Here is a 24971-nt window from a genome sequence, read left to right on the forward strand (position 1 = left end):
CGTATTTTAGGAACATATTTCCAGCACACAACTTATTACACACCATTCATACATACTTCATGCAATGATATTCATGACCAATGTGTTACAGTTTTCACATATCTTAGAAGACACTGTTTATAGTACAGTAATTTGAGTTAATAGCTTATTCTTTGGGGTTCAGGGTTTTCATGTATCCCTAACATATCCCTCACCTAAACAGATGAGGCATCTAAAATGCCCATCATTAATAGGGAAGACTGCCTTGCAAGACAGGCAGTTTTTAAAACCTGGGGACTTATGAATGACTAAGTTAATACCAGAGTACCACCTTAAGAACAAAACAAATAAAAACAAATCTCCTGTTAGAAGACAACAAAGGAAATACTAGCTGTGTACTAATGATTACACTAACAACTATTTACTCAAGAAAAGTTATTGATGACCACAGGAAAACAGTGAGCACAAGGTGTCACTGGAAGCTCAGACTTGTAGCAACAGGTGGTCAGAATGAACTAAGAGGTGCATGTGGTGGCCCTGCCATATATGCCCTCAATTGGAGGAATGGGCACAATTAGGAAGTGTACACCGCCCTGATGAGTACTGATTACCAGAATCCTCCAGCATCAAGTGCACTGGGAACACATACACAGTGGAATATATATGTCAAGCACTCAAAGAAAAATCCTGTACTTTGGGAGCTGCTTTACCTTGTCAATGTCAGCTACAGTAATTATTTCAGGTTTTAAAACTTTGTCATCCTTTGAGTGAAAAGAGGGCTCTTGAGATACTCTTTCAGAATCTTGAATTAGTTCTTTAGATACTCCTACTGAATTGTATTCTCCATCCACCAGGCCAGATACTCTCACAAGAATGCTCTTATAAATTCTGGATTAACAAAATAAACCAAAGAAAATTAATTTTATGTTTCTTACCAATTAAACAGAAAATTACTATTAATTACCTGTAATTCTCAACACTTAAGCAGCTTCATGAAAAATGTTTGTAACATTTTTTCAGTAGATCTCTCTGTTTTTCAGGTAAACTTATTAGTTAGATCAGTGATACTCAGACCTCAGTGGTTCTAGGAGCCAAATTAAGCTATCAACATTACCCAAAAGAGTCATAGTAGTATGAATTTATTGTTTCATTTATTATATATTATTCTCACAGCAAAATGACTGACCAAGTATTACTATTTTATCAACAATTAGTTAACATAGTAAAAGTATCCTGATTGGTCAATAATTAAATCACGAGGTGTTTTAACACCATCTACTGCAAAGAGCGACAGAAGACACCTTAAAGAGTCACTCACAAGCATCAGTCTGAGTATCACTAAATTGAACTGATAGACAGACAGAGCCGCAAGAGTATTAGGCGCCCTAGGCAAACCTTCAGCCTTGAGCCCCACCCCAACTATCAACTTTCAAAAATAAATATTATGTATTAGTATGAATAAAAATTCTGCATTTATAATTAGATTTATTTTACATGAAAGAGAGAGAATATTATGATACTGATTGTTCAGTCTTATTGACCTTTAATTCCCACTGCTGAAGCCTGTTTGTTTACTTAGGTAGTTTCATAAATAGGTCATTCAGTTTTTTGTTGCCCCCCAAATTTTGCCACTCTAGACAACTGCCTAGTTTGCCTAGTGGTTGCTCTAGCCCTGTACATAGATTACACACTTCATTACACCATAATTTCACATCATGGCTTTATTAGCTTTATGTATCAGGCATGAGCTTTACCATTCTTCCAAATAAAAATACAGACATATATTTGTAATGTCATCTTGAAGGAATATGAAAATTTAGAGTGTGGGGAACTAGATGACTCAGGAAATTGATAAAGGAATATAGAGATTTTCAGTTATAGGTCACTAGCTCAAATATGGTTCAGATAAGTAATGACAGAATATTGTCATACACTGACAGCCATATTTGTCTGTGTGAAAGGAGTTGTGATCCCATTCCAGATTCCCTACATTATATAAACCAGCATTGTAACTGACAACCTGTTAATCTCAACACAGGTTATAAGAACTGCATGGAAGTGGAAACTAAATTACTCTGCCATCTCTAGGGGTCATCTCTGCAAATTTGAGAGGAGGACACCTTCATTAGGCAGTATAGAGAAGGTTGGATGGTTGCCATCTGTGCTGTATCTGTTTTATGGATAAAGAGCAGACTTTAGATGCCAGAATGTTAATCCAACATCTTTACACGAGCACTAAAATTCACTTAAAAGAAACATTTTAAATACTTCAATAAGAGCACTTCAATGAGGAAAAAATTACTAACTATGAACACTCATATCAAATGTAGGTTACATTTTACTAACGTCAAGTAAATCCCATAGTTTCCTTATTCATGAGTCTACTCATCCATTATGTGCAACTTTCCCAGCTTCAATTACACTTCAAGAAAGTTCACTGACCAAATAAGAAAGTATTAGTCTAAAACAACAAGTCATGTATTTGCATCATAAATATATGTTACTATAGCCAAATTACACAAATCCTACATTATTTTGCAGATTAAGGGTACAACCCAAAGCCCACTGAAATAAATGAAAAAACTCCTATTAACTTCAGTGGGCTTTGGATCAGGCCATAAGAATGGATCTATAGCTCTGGGCCTTAAACTGTGAAGGAACAAAGGGGCAGGTAAAGTATGGAGGTTTGGATCCAGGAGAAGTACACTGCACAACCCCAAAATATGGCAGCCTACCCTCCCCTTTCATCTGGAGCAGTGAAGAAAGCAGGTCTAGAGCTATGGATCTGCCACTTACTGAACTGATATCTTCGTTAACAGTAATTCTAAGAGTCAAATCTCACATCGTTAAGAATTTACACATAAGGAAATCATGTGTGTAGGGAGTTTGAAAGCAATACAGAATAAATTGATGGTCTACAACCACAATATAAAAGAAGAGCAAAATAAAAAGTAATCCAAATATTTACAGAAAATAATATAATGAAATTAAAAAGTTTTAAACATTGCTTGCACCAAGAGTGCCAGAAATAACCTTATAAGATTTTCATTCTTCTTTTCATCTGCATCGGTCACATTGCTGGAACCTTTAAATAACTCCAATAGCAGCTGGACAGCATTGTACACCAATTTACGGAGCAGTTCTTGGAAGATCTTGTCAACCAACTGAAGAAATCTTGAAAAGCGTTTCATCATCTGACGCCATTCACCTATCTGAGCATATTTTAGATTTTCTTTTCTGTCAGCTGGCACAGACTGAAAAAGCTTTTGAGCTCCCTTCATTTCTGCCACCTACAGTGTTAGTAAAAATAAATTTGGACAAGGAATCACATACAGTCTGCTTTGAAGCCCTCATACATCAGATTTCAGCACATTTTGTAACAGTCAACTTTTTTATTACAAATGTTTCTGTATTTTTCAGACATGCTTTTATTTAAAGTTCCAGAGAGTTAGAGACCATGAAAATACAGCTTTTCTATGCTTAACACTTCTGAAATAAATAAATAAATAATTTAGTAGAGTATCAATAAAGATAAATATTACAAAACAACCAAAAATATACATTAGTAACAAACACTCAAATGAAACTAAGGCCCTATCCAGACTGTGCTCAGAGCCTAATGCCTACCACACCTTTATTTAAGCTTTTACTGTTGTGATGGAGCTTCCTCTCCAACCCAGTGGGTCCAGTGCTTCCCTCCAGTGGTGGATCGGGTACTTTTGTCCCTCAGAGCTTCCCCCTCTAGAGGTAGGTGAAGGTGATTCTATCTCCCAAAAATGGGCATCCCTTTCTGGCTTCCAGTCCAATCTCTGGACGTGCCAGGCCCTTGCCCCTTCGCTGGGGCTCTAACCGCTCCAGCGTACAGCTGGTGAGAGAGAGAGAGGAGTCCCACCCACCTACTCCAAGCTCCAACCTAGGGACCCTACACATGGCAGCCTCATGCTGCTGGCTTCAGGAAAGCTGCTAGCCTCCCTGCGTTACTTCTCCATTTCCCTGGGCTCAGATCCACAGATTCCCTTGCCTGGGGAGCCTCTTCGGGTATGTCTACACTGTGAAGTGAAGTCAATTTAATTTCATTTGACATCCAGCTGCCGAATTAATGAAGTCCATTGGGCACGATCACACCATGCTCGTTGCGTTGGGGGAGTGCATCCCCACCAGCACATTTGTATCAATGAACAGAGCAGTGCACCATGGGTAGCTATCCCACAGTGCAACTACGCACAGTGCCTTTTGGGAAGGCCTTAAGACTCCCATAATGCAATGTCCTCCCTCCCTCCCCTCATGTCAACAGCAAACAAATGAACACTTTTTCATGCCATTTTTCAAAACCCTGGCTCAGCTGCGCATACGCCATTGTCCAAGAAGCATGGAGCCTGCTCAGCTCTGCACTATTGTTGTGAGCACCTCACGACTTATCCTGCAGTATTTCCGAGTCTGAGAGAGAAGCTGCAGCGCAGAAAATTGCAATGTTACTCAAGTCGCCCTGCTACAAGCCATAGAACGAAACAAGTCCCAGTTGCTGCTGGCTGTCGCGCAACAGCTGAACTCAGTGGAGCACCGTTTCTGGTTCCAGGAAACAAGCACTGACTGGAGGGATTGCATAGTTATGAAGGCCTGGGATGACAAGCAATGACTGCAAAATTTTCAGATGCATAAGGCCACTTTCCTGAAACTTTGTGCAGAGCTGTCCCCAGCTCTGAAGCACAGGAATACTTACTTGAGACCTGCTCTGAAAGTGGAGAAGCGAGTGGCCGTAACTTTGTGGAAGCTAGCAATGCCAGACTCTTACTGGGTCAGTTGGGAATCAATTCGGAATCGGTAAATCCACCATGGGAGTTGCTGTGATACAAGTGTGCAGGGCCATTAAAAGACATCTGCTAAGAAGGGTAGTAAGATGGAAAATGTGCAGAACACAGTGGATGGTTTTCCACGAGGTTTCCTAACTGTGGTGGAACGATAGATGGCACGCATATCCCTATCTTAGCACCAGACCACCTTGCCCCAGAGTATATAAACCGAAAGGATATTGTTCCATGGTCTTGCAAGTGGATCACAGGAGTGTTTCATCAACATCAATATGAGGTGTTCTGGAAAGGTGCACGACGCTCGCATCTTTAGGAACTCAGATCTGTTCAGAAAGATGCAAGTAGGGACCCAGACCAAAAATAACTATGGATGATGTTGAAGTGCCAATAGTGATCCTGGGAGACCCAGCCTACCTCTTGCTCCCATGGCACATGAAGCCATACACCGGACCCTTGGACAGCAATAAGGAGTGGCTCAATAATAGGCTGAGCAAGGGCAGAATGGTGGTGGAATGTGCCTTTGGATGTTTAAAGGCTCGCTGGCACAGTTTGCTCACTAAGTTAGACCTCAGTGAAAGCAACATCCCCGTAATTACCTCTGCCTGCATTGTGCTCCATAAAGCGTGTGAGACAAAGGGAGAGAAGTTTCCACTAGGTTGGGTCATGGAGGCAGATCAGATGGCTGCAAACTTTCAGCAGCCAGATACCAGTGCAACACAGAGCCCAACGAGGAGCTCTGCACCTCAGGGAGGCAATGAAAACCCATTTTTGTAATAAACCACAGTAATGTGCATCACTTATCTGTGCTGTGCCTTCCCATAGAATCATAGAATATTAGAGTTGGAAGGGACCTCAGGAGGTCATCTAGTCCAACCGCCTACTCAAAGCAGGATTAACCTCAGCTAAATCATCCCATACATTGCAGCACTGCCCTGCACCTCCTCTTCCCCCACCAACCGCATGATTGTAATAAATAAAGAGTACTTAATTACAAATAAGTTGACTTTTATTGCACATATGTAATAGTGGAGGGAAAGGAAAATAATGTAACTGTTAGCAGCCATTGTAATGGAAGTGGGAGGGGAGAAACAAACGCTGCTATGCAAGCACCAAAGCCTGCACATTGAAAATTCTTTAAATGGCTGCCTTCTCTTCCTACTCCCCTTTCCCGGTGTTGAGTGGCGCACATACTGCACCCTGCCCACACTCCTCCTGGAACGCTTGGGGGTGGGGGCTTAGGAAGAGACCAACTGTTGCTGGCAGTTCTTCAGGAGCTGCATATGGAGTCTATCCTGCTGCCACTGTTCTTGAAGCTCAACCAGATGCCTCAACATGTCTTATTGGTCCCTCATTATCTCTAGCAATTCGTCCTGCGTGGCATGCTCATGCTCCTGGGCTGCTGTTCTGCTCTCCATGCCCATGTCCAGTTTTTCAGAAAATGAAATCCTCCAGACCCTTAGCTCAGTGTCAGCTGCCCCTGAAGTGTTCATTAATTTGTTGAACATGTCATCCTGAGTTCTCTCTTTCCACCTTCTAATCTGTGACAGTCTCGTCACAGGAGTGGAGGATGTGCTGAAGACCTCACTTTCCACTGTAAGGCACGCAAAGCACAAGGCAACCATTGTTAGGGTATACCATGGATAAAATGCCATGGTAATGCAAGGAGGAGGGTGCAACAGGGGAGGCCTCCTGATGCGCACAGAGAAAGTAGGGCAATCGGCTAGTTATCTTAGGTGCCAGTACACGAACGCAAGAAGCCTGGGAAACAAGCAGCAGGAATTGGAAGTCCTGGCACACTCAAGAAACTATGATGTGATTGGAATAACCAAGATCTGGTGGGGTAACTCACACAAGTGGAGCACTGTCATGGATGGATATAAACTGTTCAGGAAGGACAGGCAGGGGAGAAAAGGAGGGATGAGAGAATAAAAATTCTGAGTCCTTAAACAGGATATACATTTTTTTATCCACTGTCTTGCAGATAGGCAGAATTGTGAGTGGAGTGTGCCAGATAACGAGGTCTTAATGGATGCTGCAAAGATTAACAGGCAAAGGAATGCAGGAAGATGAAGCTGTATGAAGGTACAGGGGTATATCAGAGCTGAGCAATGAAAAGTTGGGTGTCTCAAACACAGCAAGGTCTCAGGGAAAGCAAAACTCCTACAGTATCATATCCATGTCCTGCACAGAAGTGACAGCAGATGAGGGAATTGACGGTACTGTGAATCTTGACCACTCCGAGGGGAGTACAGAAGGAGCCCAAGAGGGCTTTTTTGATTTTGAGTGTGAAGAGGTAGTGCACTTCTTGATGCCTTACTTGGTTGGCAGTATAGATTACCTCTCAGAGCCTGGGAATTCACAGTCTTTAGGTTTGACAGTGCCCTTGGTAGCTGAGGAACCAGCAGTCTCATGGGTACTGGGTCAGAAAGCAGTAGGTACTGAAGTAGCTGGAGTCACAGACACAATTTTTGAGGTAGATTCCCTACTTGGAAAACCTCAAGGGACAATCTTTGGGGGGAATTTTGAGTCTTCCTCTGAAATGCCTAGTGGTTCAGAGACACTAGAGACAGTGGACTTACTCAAAGACCAGCATCTGGGTATGGGGAAGGCCCCTGGACAGGGTCAGAGGCGGCGCAGTGAATTCTTCATCATGAGGAGTCCACGTTTTTTTCTGGCTCTAGATTTTAATGCCAGGCAGAAGTTGCACTTTTGGAAAATATGAGATTCCCTGAGGCAACGGATGCACCAAAAGTGTCCATCATTCACCGAGACTGCCTCCTGGCATAACAGGCAATGCTTGAAACAAAGAGACCTAGGCATGCCCTCCCAGTAAAGTAAAATTCTCAGGAGGGGAGAAACTATCTAAAAGGTGCTAGAAGAAAGCTATATATAAAGTTTTTTAAGCTTATTTTATAACTACTACAGCAAAAACTACTAAGTACTAACTACTACTAAGAATAACTATAATAATAAGCCAACCATTAAAAGAGCTTAGGGGACACAGCTGAAATAAAACTCAATGTGAAGAACTGCTAAGGCTCCATCTCAGGCAGCTGTTTTGGTGTTTCTTTTTGAGTCTTTCGTTAGCTTTTCTTCAAATTCTTTTTCAGCCTTCCGTATTATATTTTTACACTTCACTTGCCAGAGTATATGCTCCTTTCTATTTTCCTCAATAGGATTTAACTTCCACTTTTTAAGGGGTGCCTTTTTTGCCTCTAATTGCTTCTATTACTTTGTTGTTTAGCCACAGTGGCACTTTTTTGGTCCTCTTATTTTTTTTTTTTTAATTTGGGGTACACATTTAAATTGAGCCTCTATTACGGCGTCTTTAAAAAGTTTCCATGCAGCTTGCAGGGATTTCACTTTTGGCACTGTACCTTTTAATTTATGTTTAACTAACTTCCTCACTTTTGTGGAGTTCTCCTTTCTGAAAAATTAAATGCCACCATGGTGGGCTGCCTTGTCGTCCCTCCCTGCCCCCCAGGGATGTTAAATATTATTATTTTATAGTCACTATTAGCAAGTGGCTCAGCTGTATTCACCTCTTGGACCAGATCTCATGCTCCACGTATGATTAAATCAAGAATTGCCTCTCTTCTTGTGGGTTCCAGGACTAGCTGCTCCAAGAAGCAGTCATTTAAGGTGTCAAGAAACTTTCTCTCTGCATCCTGTCCTAAGGTGGCATTTACCCAGTCAATATGGGGATAGTTGAAATCCCCCATTATTATTGAATTTTTAAGTAGAAGAAAATAATAGAAAGGAAAATTTTATTATACAGAACCATAAAATACAGTACATTTTCTTATAGTTAGCTTGTACAGGTATCTTCTCATCTCATATTGCAGATGCCTAAGTTTTTGAACAGAACTTGAAGAGAAATAATGCATGCAGGAAAAAACCATAAAAGTAAAAATAGCAAAAGATTTTAAATAATTACCTTTAAAAAAGTATTTTGAATGGCTTCAATTACTTTCTCCCTGAAAGCCTGTAGCTGATTAAGTGCTTCTTTATTCTGTTGGTATTGCTCCTCACAAAACTCATCCAAAGAATATGTGCGAGACCTGTCCACCTGAAATAATATATTTATAAATAAATGGAAAGAATACCACAAGTAGTGGAAGAAAACCTGGCAGACATGAGCTCATGTGCCACCCCTAAACCATCTTCCTGGACAGTGGCAGCATACGGGGCACCAGGCCCCAAATGCAAAGTGAACACAAGAGGAAGAACAATTGTCAGAGTTCAAGCCCCGTGTGGAAGAGAAATTTGAGATGACAGAAAAGTGCAATATAGGCAGAGACAGAGGTACATAAAGCCTGGAAGGTGAGGTTAATTAATTTAAATTCAATACAGGAAGGTGAGGACAATGAGTTTAAATTTAATGCAGAATGACTTGTGGAATCAGTAAAGAAACTTGAATAGGGACTCTGTATGTATGTGAGACAGAAACATATGGTGGTTAGAACACAGGAAGAGAAAAAGAGGTTACTTATCTTATAGTAACTGACGTTGTTTAAGATGTGATATCCATACGTATTCCACTCATAGTATTGCACACCACCTATCACCAGAGGACAGATCTTTTTTTCTTGCTAGCAGTACCTTGTGGTCCACACAGTCTCACAGAATACACTCCTCCCACCTCCATCTTACCAGAGGGCATAAAGGGATAATAAAGAGACCAAATGCCCCTCATATCCTTCACCAGTCAAAATCTTGTAAGGGCTTTGAATAGTGGGGAAGGGCAAGTCATGGAATACATATAAACAACTCATCAGTTACTGTAAAGTGAGAAACTATTTTTGTCTATTTGTCTTCCACTTATAGAAATTGAAAAGCAGTTTACAGATGGAAGTGAATATCAAACTTTTACATAAAGACAGTTCTAAGCACTATTTTATCAAAGGCTGCATCTTCTCTAGTTTTCTCTCCAATTGCATGTTTCATGAAAGTATGAATCAATGCCCATGTGCCTTACATATTTCTATAACTGAGACATTATTAAAAAGCTACAGAAGCAGCTTGGGCTTTGTATAATGGGCCCTAACTGATAATGGTGATACCAACTTGCAAATTGATAACACAATTTAATTAATCTTGAAATCCAATTCAAAAGTGTCTGAGAAGAAATCTGTTAATCTTTAACTCTCTTGATGCCACAAATAATTAAAGAAAGCCTAAAAAAATTAGTTCTTTTTACATAAAAAGGCTAAAGTTAGGACTCTAGCTAGTGTACTTTCCATTCTATTAGTGTGAAGTTTTGGATAAAATATTGGTAAGTTAATTGACTGGTTAACATGAAACTCTCAAAAAATCTTAGGCAAGAAACTCGGATAAGGCCTTAATAAAACCTTATCTCTATGAAAAATCATATGGGCAAGACCTGATCTCAAAGTTTTCACCCATTCTTTGTGCAGATGTAATCGCTACTAAAAATACTGTTTTCATGGAGGGAAGGTTTAGCTCAAGTGGAAAGCTTCTACTATTTATTCAACTGCTGAACTGCTTGAGAACAGAATTTCTCAGTCTCATTTAAGAAGCTGATTTCCAGGCTGTCAGATGTAGGGATGACACTTGCAGATGAAGAATTGGCCTATTATTCTCAGATATCAAGTTGGAGATCAAAAGAAGGGTGATCTATGATGGTATCAACAACCATCCAGAAACCAGTACTGTCTGGAACATACTGATGTGATGACACTCATGGAAGCTGAGTTTTGTCTGAGCTTCACTAAACTTCTTGGAATCAATGGAATTGGCAGGTAAGCAACATCTCCAATACTTTTTCGCCTTAATGAGATGGAGAAAGGTTATACAGACCAGACGAACCGTTCAAATTCCAACACACATATATGTAGAATAGTCTCTTTCTGAGACCATAATGCTTAAGTCTGATGATATTGGGATGTAAACATCCCAATCCAATTTGGAGGTATCCATTATCATTATTAGAGTTGGTTGAGGAAGCACAAATGGAAGGCTTTTACAAGCCTGAGAAGGATTTAAACACTAATGGAGAACACCAGAACTCATTGGGGAACTCTGACAGTCAGATCTATGCTTTGTAAAGATGGACTGTAGGCTGTCAAGGATTAGCACTATGAGAAAGGTTTTGGAATGATTGACCATTAACAGGAATTCACAGAAAGAAGACTCTTCAACTGATGGACTCCACTTGAGTATCTGGGGTATTAACCTTCTGAAATCAAGGTTAGAATGATTGATGAGAAAGGTTTTATGCTAGAAGATATGGGAAGAAGGTTGTGAGAAACTCACGAAATCTCCATGGCTAGCTTAAAATCACAGAAGGAAGAAAATCAACTAAAACAAGATACAGTAAGGCAGCAGTTCTCAACCGGTGGTACGCGTACCACCGGTGGTACTTACGAGAAGGCTGGATGGTACGTGAGCCGTACCGTGCCGCCGAATCCACCGCCGGAAGTGCCCTCCCGTCCGCCCTTGCGAAACTTTGCCGCCGAAAATGGGCAAACGGCGGAAGGGTTTCGGCGGCGGGTATTGTTTCCCCCATGTAAGCTGCCGCAAGTCTCTCCCCGCTGCCGCGAAACCTCACCGCAAATCCCTCCCGCCGCCGCCGCGAAACCCCGCCGCAGGTCCCCTCCCTTTTTTTCCCCGAGTGGTACTCGGGTCGGGTACAGTCAGGTCAAGTGGTACTTGACCTGACTGTACCTGGCCCGAGTGGTACTCAGGAAAAAAAGTTTGAGAACCGCTGCAGTAAGGGATAACACCACAAAGTAAGAGTATGAGAAGGAAGGAGAAAGAAAATGTAAATGTTGATTGGAGTAGCATTCAGGCCGGTGTTACACTTAGTAAAAGGACTACCTCCAATCCAGTTAGAAAATTGGGTGCAGTCCAAGGGAAACAACTGAAATGCTTCTACATGAACACAAGGAGTAATAAAATGGAGGAAATGGAACTACTGGTGCAGGAGGTCAAACCAGACAATCTAGGGACTACAGAAACATGGCTGAGAAACACTGGACCCCCATGTGCATCCTCATGGTGTGATTGTGTATCATTCATGTTCGCCTTTATAGTGTAATTGTATACTGTTTAATGCAAAGCATGTCATGTAAGATGCTTTTGAATGCTCATGAAGCACTGAACGTTATTGTTATAATAGTATGTTTGTAGCAATGTCATGTGTATGGTTATGAGGCTTCACTATGGAATTTTCCCAAATATATGTCTCATGGCTTGAGGCAGATCTAAGCAAAACTCTACAGAGCTGAGAAGCAATTCACACCTCACTAAGGCTATGTCTTCACTGACGGCTGCAAATTCGCCGCCGTCAGATCAACTTATCTGGATCGACTGAGCAGTCAGTGAAGACCCACTCAGTCGATCCAGAAATCGACGTATTAAGACCATCTTCTCAAGTGGCATAGCACTGCATTGACGGGAACACGGTTCCTGTTGGCGCAGTGCAGTGAAGACAGCATGCAGAACAGAAGTACAGAAGTCGATGGGAGTTACACAAGTCTTTTGCATAGTTTGCATAACTCCAGTCAACTGCTGCCGAATCTCTGAGGTAAGTGTAGACAAGCCCAAAGACTTGTATAGAACAACCCAGCTCAGCATTCCAAGAACAAAGGACCAGCCCAGACATCAACAAGCAAGTCCACAGAGAACCACAGTGTCTCAGGATGTGGAGAAATTCATGCATGGATACTGTTTTTCACCTGACCCTGAAAGGGGAGGGCAAGGCCCCAGAGGGGGGCGAAGGGATATGTTGAAAAGGAAGGACATTTTGGCTGTAAGCTCTCTCTCTTCCACTCCCATCTACGAACAACATAAAGCAACTAAAGTGTTGACCACAGGGCGAGGGCCTGGTTGGAGACAGCCCAGCCAGCCTGCCTGTGGTGAGAACCAGCTAAAACTGTAAAGTTACTGAAAGTGTTAAGCTTAGTTTAGAATGTGATTTGCCTTTTATTTACTTCTGACCAGCTTTCCTCTGACTTATAATCACTTAAAATCTTTCTGTACTTAATAAATGTTTTTTTTATCTAAAACAGTGCATGTGGTTTAAGGTGTGTAGAGACTCCATTTGCAGTAACAAGGCAGGTACGTATCAATTTCTTTGATAAATTGACTTACCAATGAGCTTGCAGTGCACAGTACTGAACTCTATAAGATGGCAGTTCCCAGGGTGCACCTGCAACTGGGGGGTGTTTGCTGGGGTCATACCACTGCACAGTCCTATGAGTGACTAGTTACAGGGATTCACTTGATGAGTTAGGAGCAGCTTGCTTGCAATAGGCTGTGCGTAGGCTGACCCAGGAATGGGGGTTCACACAGCAGAGCAAGTGCAAGACGGGCTCCAGGAGTGAGGCAGTTGGGTGACACAGCAATACACTAGTTCAGATTGCAGAGAGGAATATCCCAATGATGGAACAGCACTCATGACTGGAATGCTGGTATTGAAAGAAATGTGCTGTTCAAGAGAGAGATGAATGAAGTGATGGGGTAACACTGTATATCAAAGAAGCAGTAACAGTAATGGAATATGAAGTGATAGTATAGAAAAAATTAATCTTTTTGGGTCAAAATTGCCTTGGGGAAGGATTGTAAAAGATGTTTCCTTGGGATAATATTAGGTATCTGCTATAGACCCTCAAGGTCAGACTTGGATATGGATAATAACCCCTTTAATATTAATATAGAGAGAAATACTTTGGGATTTGTTTCATAATGTGAGACTTTTCCTGGATATAGATTGGAGAATAAATGCTACTAGTAACTGGTAGGGCCAATTTATTCCTGGATATGAAAGAAGTCAACTTTCTTTATCATATCGTCACTGAGACAAGCTGATCAAAGGAAATAACCTTGGATTAAGTGATTAAAGGTTTAAATTAAACCAAAGGATAATCAACACCAGGTCGTCAACAATGAGATTTGATTTCCAAAGGGCAGACTTTGGGAAATTAAGGAAATTAGCTGTAGAGATCAACTGGACTGAAGAGCTCAATGACTTAAATGCAGAGGAGGCTTAGAAATCCCACAAATCAACTATACAAAAGCTATCTGAAATTTGCATCCCAAACACTAAGAGAAAAGCTTGTAGGGAGAGGTTCCGGACACAGCTGGATGAATAACTACTTCAAAAACATTATTAGGAGTAAGTAGAGAGCCTATAAGGCAGGGGTCAGCAACCTGTGGCATGCTAAATGATTATGAGCAGCACTCACATTGCCATCAGTGCCAGGGTTGTTTATTATTTTTGGTGGTGCTGGGAGTGGCTCCTGGCCAGGGCACTGGGGCCCACGTCACATGGGAGAGGGGCAGAACCAGGAGGGGTGAACAGCCACTGTGCAGTGCTGCTTGAGGCCAGACCAAAATCAGCTCCTGGCCAGGGTGCTGGGCTCAAGTCTCATGGGAGAGGAGGGGGAAACGGGTGGGGCCGGGAGGGAGGAGCGGCTGCCATGCAGCACTGCTTGGGGCCGGGAGCGGCTCCTGGCCAGGGCGCTGTGCCCATGTCACATGGGAGGGGTTGGGGATGGGAAGGGACAGGGCAGGGCAGGGCGGGCGGGTTGGGGGGAAGACCTTATAAATGTTAAAATGTATGACTGGCATGCAAAGCCCTAAATTAGACTGAAAGAATGAAGACTTGGCACGCCACTTCTGAAAGGTTGCTGACCCCTGCTATAAGGAATGAAAATAAAAGGGGCTCATGAACAAAGCTGCATTGTGGAGGTTAGAAAATGTAGGAATAAAGTGAGAATTGCTGGTAAGCTAGACATATTGCCTTGAGCTCCCTGACATTTATATGGAGGAAGCGATCCTTCTGCATCCAGAGCCCTTGTGTGCCGAGGTCGTTGAAATGAGCTCCCCAACTGCAGATCCGAAGCATCGGAAACCAATGTCACTGAGGGGATGGGGACACGAAAGGAATTCCTTCCAATACCAAATGGGGGTCCATCCACCAATCCAGGGATGATAGGATGTGTGATGGGACTGTGACCACTAGGTCCAAATCATATCTGCCAGGAGCAAGACTGTGATAAACCTGGGCTTGTTACCTGTCTCTGATGAACCTGACATTGAGATATGGGTAAATATGCACTGCTCAACGTCTCAGGTAAGCAGCCACTACTGCCATACACTTTGTGAAGCCCCTTGGGGTAGACAAAAGGCCGAAAGATAGCACCCATGGAATGATAATGTTTAGCCCATTACGAACTGGAGGAATATCCTGTGGTCTGTGGAAAATAGAAACATGGAAATCAGCATCCCTTAAGTAAAGGACAGCATACTAGTCTCCTGGATCCAGAGAAGAGATGATGGAGGCTAGGGAGACCATGCAGAACGTCAACTTCTTCAGATATCTGTTGAGATGACACAGAACCAGGACGGGTCTGAGGCCTCCTTTGGCCTTCAAGATAAGAAAATATTAGGAATAGAACCCCTTTCTCCTCATATCTTGAAGTTCTTCCTCCACAGCCCCTACGTGCAGGAGGGCTTCCACCTCCTGGAGAAGCAGTTGCTCATGAGAAGGGTCCCTGCAGAGGGATGAGGAAGGGGGGTGGGAGTGAAGGGTGGAGGAGAACTGCAGGATTTAAGTAGCTGTTACAGTGTTGAATACCCAACATTCTGATGTAATCCAGGCCCATGCAGTAAGGAAGGGAGACAAAAGGTTCAGGAACGAACAGGAGGGACAGATCCTGAGACCAGACTGGAATACCGCCTTTGGGCAGACCCTGAAAATGCCTGTCACGGGCCAATTGGGTAGCGGAGGAGGATGAGATGGGGCAGCAACGTTTAAATCCCTTGTCTCTATCCCTTCTCTTGCAGGATTGCAGCTATGAACAGCGTTGCATGGACACAGTGGAAGCCATTGACATATCCGCCAAATCGGCAGCATCCACGCAGTCTGGAGAATGGTCCTGGCCACAGTCTTGCCTTCCTCAAATATGGACATGAACTCTTCTCTGGTCTTCTGTGGCAGAGAGTCTTAAAATTTCTCCACAGAGTCCGAAATGTTATACTTATATCTCCTCAGCAATGCCTGCTGGTTGGAGATCCTGAGCTGGAGACTGGCTGTGGAACAAACCTTTCCCCCAAACAAGTACAGCCCCTTTGTGTCCTTGTTTTTAGGTGTATAGCCTGTCTGGCCTGCCTCTCCCACTCATTCATGGCAGCTGCTACCAGAGATCCTAGGAGTGAGTGCAATAACAGGTATTTGTAACCCAGGGCCGGAACATAGTATTTCTTCTCAGCCCTTTTAGATGTTGCGGGCAGAGAGGAAGGGGGCTGCCAGAGGGTCTTGACCACTTACTGTATCCCTTCATGAACTGGTAACACAAGCTTAGAGGGTGCAATGGCCGCCAGAATATCAAACAGGCTACCTGTAGGCTCTGTGAGTTACTCCACCTCTAAGCCCAAGTTTGAGACAATCCTCTTAAGAAGTTCCTGGAAGGCCCAAAAGTCATCTGGTGGCATTGGGGGAGGGAGACAGGACTGGCGACCACCTCGTCCGGGGATGACGAGGACAATGGCAACACTGAGGGAGGGAATGGGACCTCTTCTTCCTCCAGGGGAATCGCCCCCCAAAGCCGGCTCTTGTGGCTTGGTACCGGCACTGGAGCCCAAATCCAGTTCCTGTATCGGAGTAGGCGGTGTCGTGGTCCACTTTTCGGAGGCAGCTGCAGACAACTGGTGGAAATAGGGTCTTCGCATCATGGGGATCCCCCATGGATTACAGTATGACCACTGTACTGGCCATTGCCCTTGTGGTCAGACTCCCATTGTGGGGCCAGCACCAAAGACCGGTGCACATGAACACTGGTGCTTCTGGAGTTGCGGACCAGGCTCCCCGTCTAACTCCAAAGAGGAGGGTTCTTCCCTGAGGGACCACACTGGAGCGCATGGTGCTTCCCTCTGTCGACTGTAATGAGGAGCCAGGGAATGGTCCTGGGGAGAAGGTGACCGGCGGCAGGGATCCCACGATCAGTACTGAATAGAGGGGAGTAGTGTTGAGATGGCGAAGAATGTCACAGAGCCAGAGATTAAGGCATCGGAGACCAGTGCTGGGAGGCTGGCAATCGGTGATCGCCAACTAGTCGTTGGCGACTAGTGCTGTGAGGAGGACAGTCATACCGTGGAGACAGAGACAGATGAGGTACAGTTGGTGCCACAGAGCCAGAGGCCAGGAACATGGAGTCAAGGACCAGGTACATTAAGCTGTGATGGTGTGGGGGACCAGGGCCATGGTGTTGCAGACTGGTGCCAGGACTGAGGAGATTGGCATCAGTCAATTGACCATTGCAATGGACCCATGGAGGGTTTCACCTTAGAGAAGGGTGCCTTCATCAACTCCGCTGCCGAAGGGAGGTCTTGCAGTGTGGGTGGCACTGATAGGGGCATAAGGTCCCTGGCCGCTTGAAATGCCTCTGGCATCGAGAGCACTACCTGGCAAAGGGGCCCCCTACCACTCCCGGGAGTTGGAGGTGATTCCCTCAAATGACTCAGGGCCCTGGGTGGAGAGGCTGCCTCTTACAGCTCCAAAAAGGGCAATTGGCCCAACACAGGTCATTTGCCAGCCCTCACCCTCGTCTTTCTTCGGCACGGGGGAATGTCCTTGATCCACGTGCTGTTTCTTCTGTCGTTTCTTCAGCACGGGTGATAGTGAATGGTGCCGAGGTGAGCCCAATGCCAGCAGAGCACTCCATACCAACGCTAAAGTGCTCAATGTTGACTCAGAGCAGAATGGTTCTAAGGCTGATCTAAGTGCTACCTCTATCAACAGGGCTTTCCGGCAAATATCCCTGTCTTTCTTAGTCCTTGTCCCGAAGCCCTTACAGATCTTGCACCTGTCTTTGGCGTGTGTCTCCCCTAAACACTTTAAACAACTGGCATGGGGGTCATTAACTAGAAAGCGCTTCTGATAAATGGAACACGATTTGAAGCCCAGGGACTGTGGCATGACCCGTCCCTGGGAGAACATCCCTGAAGCGACCACTATGTACTTAACTTATTCAACTATTAACTATATACAAGAATTATATATAAGAGTTATAGAGAGACAACCACTAAAGCACTTGCGATCGCAAGCATGAAAAATGTTCCAGCCCTTCATGGATGGAAAGAAGAAACTGAGAGGGCACATGGCTGGCAGCACCTAATATACCGGCACATGAGCGTGGAGCTCCATGGGGTGCCAGAGCCACCCCACGGATACCACTAAGGCAAAAATCTCTGGCAGTCGTGCACGTGGGTACACACACACCTAACATGGAATCGACATGAGCAAGCAGTCAAGGAACAAAGGAAAATTACCACATCTAAAATGAAAGAAACTCTTAAAGAGCTTAATGCACTCAAATCAGGGAGACCTGATCATTTCCATTGCAGAATACTGAAAGAAATGGCACATGCAATTGCAAGTCCAGTAGCAAGGATTATTAATAAATCTATCTATGTGGGGGTAGTGCCATGTGACTACAGAATAGCTAACATCAAACCAATATTTAAGAAAGGGGGAAAAAGTGGTCTGGGCAATTACAGACCTGTTAATCTGACCTCAGTAGTATGCAAGGTTTTAGAGTAAATTGCGAAGGAAAGAATAATTAAATTCACAGAAGTTAAAGGAAAAGGTGATGTAATGCAACATTGGCTTACCAAAGGGAGATCATGCCAGACTAACTTGATTTCCTTCTTTGAGAAAATAACTGATATTTTTAGACAAGGAAAGTGCAGCAGATCTAATCTAATTGAACTTCAGTTAAGCATCTGACATGGTACCATATGGAAAAACATTAGTTAAATTAGGGAAGATGGGGATCAGTTCAAGCATTGTAAGGTGGATATGGAATCGGCAAACAGGAAGAAGGCAACAGATTGTGCTGAAAGGTGAATTACTGGACTAAAGGGAAGTTACTAGTGGAGTTGCCCAACGATCAGTCTTGGAACCAATATCATTCAATATTTTTATTAATGACATTGGCACAAAAAGTAGGAGTGTCCTAATGAAATATGCTGATGATATTAAATTGGGAGTCATCAGTAATATCAAGGAGGATTGGAATATTATACATGAAGATCTGAAGGGCCTTGAAGACTGGAGTAACAGAAATTAGATGAAATTCAATAATACAAAGTGCAAGATCTAATAAAACAAGGTTACTTACCAGTAACTGTTGTTTTTCGAGATGTGTTGCTCATATTCATTCCAATATAGGTGAGTGCGCGCCCCGTGAACGAGTCTCCGGAAGCTTTTCTGCCCCTAGCAACCCCCGCGGGTCGGTTCCTGCGCCCCCTGAAGTACTGCGCTCATATTGCGGTATACAGGGCACCGCCGACCCCGTGGCCCCCACTCCCTTCTTTCTGCCGACTCTGACAGCGGGGACGGAGGGTGGGTTTGGAATGAATATGAGCAACACATCTCGAAGAACAACAGTTATTGGTAAGTAACCTTGTTTTCTCTCTTCGAGTGATTGCTCATATGCATTCCAATATAGGTGATTAAATAGCCATACCTAGGAGTCACTGGCGAGTAGCCCTTCTCAGGACGGTTCTGCCGACGCCTGCATCCTCTCTTGCCTGTTGCATGATGGCGTAGTGAGATGTGAAGGTGTGGACCGATGACCAGGTCACTGCCTTGCAGATGTCCTGCAGGGGCACACGCTCCAGGAAGGCCGCCGATGAGGCCTGGGCTCTGGTCGAGTGTGCCGTCACGGTCCCTGGAAGTGGCACCTTCGCCTGGTCGTAACAGGCACGCATGCAGGCAGTGATCCAGGTGGAGATGTGCTTGGTGGAGACAGGTGAGCCCTTCATCCGGTCTGCGACTGCCACGGACAGTTGGGTTGATCTCCGGAATGGCCTTGTGCGATCGATATAATAGGCCAGGGCCCGTCTAACGTCCAATGAATGCCATCTCCGCTCGACCTCCGAACCGTGTGGTTTAGGGAAGAACACGGGGAGGAAGATGTCCTGGTTACAGTGAAACTGAGGCACCACCTTAGGTAGGAATGCTGGGTGGGGTCTCAGCCTCACTTTGTCTTTGTAGAAGACCGTGTAGGGGGGCTCCGAGGTCAAAGCTCTTAACTCGGAGACCCTTCTAGCCAATGTAATGGCTACTAGGAAGGCTACCTTCCAGGAAAGGACGAGCAATGGGCATGTAGCCATGGGCTCGAAGGGGGGTCCCGTTAAGACGGTGAGGACCAGATTCAGATCCCAGAGAGGTACCAAGTCACGGACCTGCGGATATAGCCTCTCTATCCCCCTGAGGAACCTATGGGACATAGGGTGTGAGAAGATCGACCTCCCCTCCATTGGCCGGTGGAAGGCCGAGATGGCCACCAGGTGTACCCTCAGGGAGGCCAGTGCCAGGCCCTGCATCTTTAAGTGGAGCAGGTACTCTAGAATCGCCTGAATGGGCGAAGAGCTGGGCAGGATGCCCCGGGACTCCGCCCAAGTAGTAAAGCGCTTCCATTTAGCCTTATACAGCACCTGAGTGGAAGGCTTCCTGCTTCCCAGCAGGAACCTGCTGAACTTGCGCTGAACAGGCTCTCTCCCCCTCTGTCAACCACAGAGCCTCCATGCAGTCAGGTGGAGGGAGTCCAGGTCTGGGTGCAGAAGGCAACCCTGGTCTTGGGAGAGCAGGTCGTAGCACTTTGGAAGTGGTATTGGCTCGGCTATGGACAGGTCCAGCAGCATACTGAACCAGTGCTGCCGGGGACAGGCTGGTGCAATCAGGATGACGTCCGCTTTCTCTCCCTTGACTTTCAAAAGTACTTTGGAAAGTAGCGGAACAGGGAGAAATGCATATATTAGGGGCCCTGTCCAGTCTATTAAGAAAGCGTCCGAGATGGAGCCCTGGCGCGACACCGGAGTGAGCAGAACCTCGGGCACTTCTTATTCCATGCTGAGGCAAACAGGTGTAGTTGGGGAACACCCCACTTGTGGAGGAGAAAAGTTGCCACCTCCCAGTGAAGCGACCAGTCGTGGCGGGGTAAGAACGATCTGCTGAGGCGGTCCACCTCGTCGTTCCTGACCCCAGGGAGGTGAGAGGCACATAGGTGAAAATCGTGCCTCACCGCAAGGTCGCACAGTTGTATGACTTCCTGGCAGAGGGCCGAGGAGCATGCCTCCCTTGCCTGTTTATATAAAACATGGCTGCCATATTGTCCGTGAGTACGTGCACCACCCTGCCCTTTAGGAAACTGAGGAACACCTTGCAGGCCAGCCGGACAGCCCGGAGCTCCCTGACATTGATGTGGAGGTGCAGTTCTTGTGGCGACCAGAGACCCTGCGTGCTGAGGTCGCTGCTCATGTGGGCCCCCCAGCCCACATCCAAAGCATCTGTTATTAGCGTTATGGAGGGGGTCAATTCTGTAAAGGGAACCCCCCATAGCACTTCCCTCGGGTCTGTCCACCGGTGTTGGGATTGTGACCACCTTGGATAGCGAATGTCTGGCCGGGGCGTATACAGAGGCCAACCAACCTTGGAGAGGCCTGAGTTTGAGGAAAGCCAACCTCACCATGTATGTGCATGCCGCCATGTGTCCCAACAGCTGAAGGCAGTGCCTGGCTGTCGTTGTGGGGGACCTCTACAACTCTGAGATTATGGCGGCCATGGTCTCGAATGGAGGCCGTGGGAGGAAGGCCCTGGCCTGAACCACATCGAGGGTAGCCCCTATAAAGTCTATGCGCTGCACCGGGGTGAGCGTGGACTTCTGCTTGTTGATGAGCAGCCCCACTTTGGTGCATGTCGTGCAAGTTAGGGCCAGGCTGTTTTCTACATGGACTCTGGATTTTCCTCGTATCAACCAGTTGTTGAGGTAGGGGAAGATCTGGACGCCTCTGCGTCCGAGGTGGGCCGCTACCACTACCATGCATTTTGTGAAGACCCTGGGCGCTGAGGAAAGGCCAAAGGGGAGGGGCCGAAAACTGGTAGTGGCTACCCGCTACCATAAAGCGGAGGAAACGTCTGTGGCCTGGGAGGATAGAGATGTGGAAATAGGCATCTTTTAAATCGAGGGCAGCATACCAATCCCCTGGATCCAGAGCGGGAATAATAGAGGCTAGGGAGACCATATGGAACTTGAGGCACCTGATAAACTTGTTCAGACAACGAAGGTCTAAAAGAGGCCTCAGGCTTCCCTTTGCCTTGGGGATAAGGAAATACCGGGAATAGAACCCCCTGCCCCTTTCCACAGGAGGAACTTCCTCCACCGCCCCTAGGATGAGGAATAGCTCGTGAGAGGGGTCCCTGAAGAGGGATGGGGTGGGGGAAAGGCCGGTGGGAAGGCTGAGAGATGGAGGGCATAACCTCTTCGCACCACGCTTAGCACCCAGCGGTCCGAGGTTATTCTCTGCCACTCTCGGAGGAACGGGCGCAGTCTGTCTGCAAAGGGCAGAGTGAGATCCAGGGGGATGGGGAAAGAGCCACCCTCGAGCGTCCCATCAAAAGGGGCGCTTATTGTTTTTCTGTGGCCCTTGCTGAGAGCCCCCAGCAGGGCCTTGGCGGTCTCGGCGGTTAGACTGCCTGAACCGGTCTCAACCTCTCCTTGGCTGGGCAGGCCAAGGGGGTAATCTGGGGACGGGCTGCTGTTGTCTCTGAGGTCGCTGCTTGCCCTGGCGCCTCGTGGCCTGCGGCACATACAGGCCTAAGGACTTTAGGGTGGCCCTAGAGTCCTTCAAGGCGTGCAATTTAATGTCACTTTTGTCAGAGAACAGGCCTATGCCATCAAAGGGCAGATCTTGAATAGCCTGTTGCACTTCCGGCAACAGGCCGGACGATTGTAGCCAAGCAGATCGTCGCATGACTATCCCGGATGCCATAGCCCTCCCTGCCACGTCAGTCATGTCGTTGGCGGATTGGAGAGCGGCTCCTGCAACTGTTGTGCCCTCCTAGAGTATGGTATTGTAATCCTCAGCCAGGTCTTGGGGCATCACATAGACGAACCTCTGGAGGGAGGCCCAGAGGTTTAAGTTATATCGGCCGAGGAGCGCTTGGTGATTAGCCATGCGCAGTTGAAGAGCGCAGTTGAATAAATCTTCCTCCCAAAAAGGTCTAATTTTCTGTTTTCCTTATTTTTGGGAGTGTTCGACTGGGCACCTTGTCTGTCCCTCTGGTTAACAGCATCTATGACCAGCGACCCCGGGGAAGGGTGGGGGGGTCGTATAAGTATTCAGACCCTTGAGGGGGGACATAATATTTGCACTCAGCTGTTTTTGAGGTGGCAGCCACCGAGGCGGGGGTCTCCCAGAGGGGCTTGACCAACTTAAGGACCCAGTCGTGAACTGGGAGCGCGACCCTGGAAGGCCCCGCTGAACCTGAAACCCCAAAGAGAGGGTCCTCCTCCTCCGAGAGGTCTTTCAGGTACATTTTTAGATTGTCAGCCAGCCTCTTCAATAGCTCCTGATGGGCCTTAAAATCGGGAAGTGGGGTCCTCTGGTCCCTGGCTGTAGTGTCCAGGGGGGAAGAGGAGGAGGACTGTGGGAGGGGACCCATGGAGGGGCCTTCCATGGGGTCAGACTCTTCATCCAAAGAGTGCCCCCTGTCCTGGCTGGGGGGCAGGGGTGGCAGTTGGACTGCCACTGAAGGCACTGACCCTGTGCCCTGAGTCTTCTGTGGCGGCCACAGGCCCCAGTAGAGCCATTGCCAAGGGCCCTGCACCCAGGTCGGTCCTGGTGCCGTATACGAAACGGGCCCCCAAGGGGCCGGGCTGTGCGACTTGTGTCGCTTTATACGATCTCTGTCCGCATCAGGCAGAGATCTGCTCTGGTGCGATCGAGAGCGGTCACGACGGCGTTTACGGTGCCGACGGGGGGGGCGACCAGCTGGAGCTGGTGGATGAGTGCTCTTCGGCCCTTTCGGTCTTACAGCGGTTGTCTGCCGGAGACCTGGGGCGGTCCCACTCGCGGCTGCGCCCTCTGTCAGGATGCATAGGGCGGCTTTGCAGTGCCGAAGGGTCACTTCATGCCGAGCACTGCGGTGCCGAAGGCCGCACCGGACTGCATGACCGGGACCTTGAGTGGTAATGCCTCTGGGCTGGGGACTGAGAGCGTCACCGCGGTGCAGAGGCATCTGCCGGTGCCGGAGCGCGCGCAGAACTGGGCGTCCGCGATGTAGAGCAGTGACATGGGTCTCAGAAGCAGCTGGGTAACGACGGCTGCTAAGGGACCGGGAACGATGTCTGGTTCCCCGCGACTGTGTCTGGATATAGGCCAGGGATCTGGACCGGTGCCGAGGGGCTTGACTCTTCTCAGGCACCAGGATCTGCACCGGGCTGCGCACCGAGGATCGGGAACGGTGCTCTCACATACGCACCGAAGGTCTCGGCACCGTGGGTAAACGGGACTGGTGCCGAGAATGGGAGTGGTGCTGGGCGTCCCTGGGTGAGATCAACCAATGATCGAGGATGGTGCTGAGTCTCCCTCGGTGCCGCATAGCTGGTGATGGAGTGGTGCCGGGACTCCGATGACTGGTCGCCTCGAGATGCGGAGCTAGAGTGCCTGTCCCAGAACCTCGCGACCGCTCCCGGTGCTGCGGTGTCGAGGTGCTCAACGACCTTCGGTCAGAGCGAGGGGGGGGGCTCTCCCTTTCCCCCCTCCTCGACTGTCTGGGGGGAGATGTTGATCCTTGTCTCCTCTGCCCACCGGGGTAACCCAGCACGGGTCTACCCCGAGACGCCGTCCCGGATGCCCTCGGCCGAGGGGGGGATGGAGGCGAAGGCATGCCCATCAGGGCACGTGCCGCTGCAAACACCTCCTGTGTCGACAGCCCCTGCAGGGGCGCTTCCCCACCCCCCGGGGTCAGGAGAGGCTCCCTGTGTGGAGATGCCAGTGCCGGAGCTGTTTCGAAGGCACGTGGCTGGGGCATCTCCTGCATCACCCCCTGCTGTACCCGTCGCAGGGGGGAGTCCATAGACACGGACTCGGGCTGTTTCTTCTTTTTCGGTACCTTCTGAGTCAGTACTGATGTCGGTGCCTGTGGAGCGCTGCGTACTGATGAAACACTCGGTGCCGTCGGTGACCTAGAGGGTTTGGAGTCAGGACAAAGCACCGACTCCATTAAGATAGTCCTGAGGCGGGCATCTCGCTCCTTTTGAGTCCGGGCTTTAAAGGACTTACAAATCCGGAATTTATCCTTTCGATGCTGCTCTCCGAGGCATCAGAGGAAGCAGTCGTGCGGATCGCTGACCAGAAAAGCCTTAGAGC

The 24971-nt window shown here is 47.0% G+C and overlaps 1 protein-coding gene across 1 annotated transcript in view; it reads right to left on the bottom strand.

Moving 5' to 3' along the window:
- The window catches only part of DNAH14 (dynein axonemal heavy chain 14), a 584657-nt gene that overhangs the window by 453834 nt on the left and 105852 nt on the right, over positions 1–24971 (bottom strand). Inside the window, exons 12-14 of the mRNA XM_067564773.1 lie at positions 8725–8856; positions 3013–3269; positions 690–867 (exon numbers count right to left, since the gene is read on the bottom strand). Of these exons, the coding sequence (XP_067420874.1) occupies positions 690–867; positions 3013–3269; positions 8725–8856 (567 nt within the window). The remainder of the gene's footprint in view (positions 1–689; positions 868–3012; positions 3270–8724; positions 8857–24971) is intronic.

The sequence above is a fragment of the Emydura macquarii genome, unplaced genomic scaffold (genome assembly GCF_026122565.2).
Source record: "Emydura macquarii macquarii isolate MOO-44397 ecotype Brisbane River unplaced genomic scaffold, CSIRO-AGI_Emac_v2 contig_2676, whole genome shotgun sequence".
Classification (NCBI taxonomy): Eukaryota; Metazoa; Chordata; order Testudines; family Chelidae; genus Emydura; species Emydura macquarii.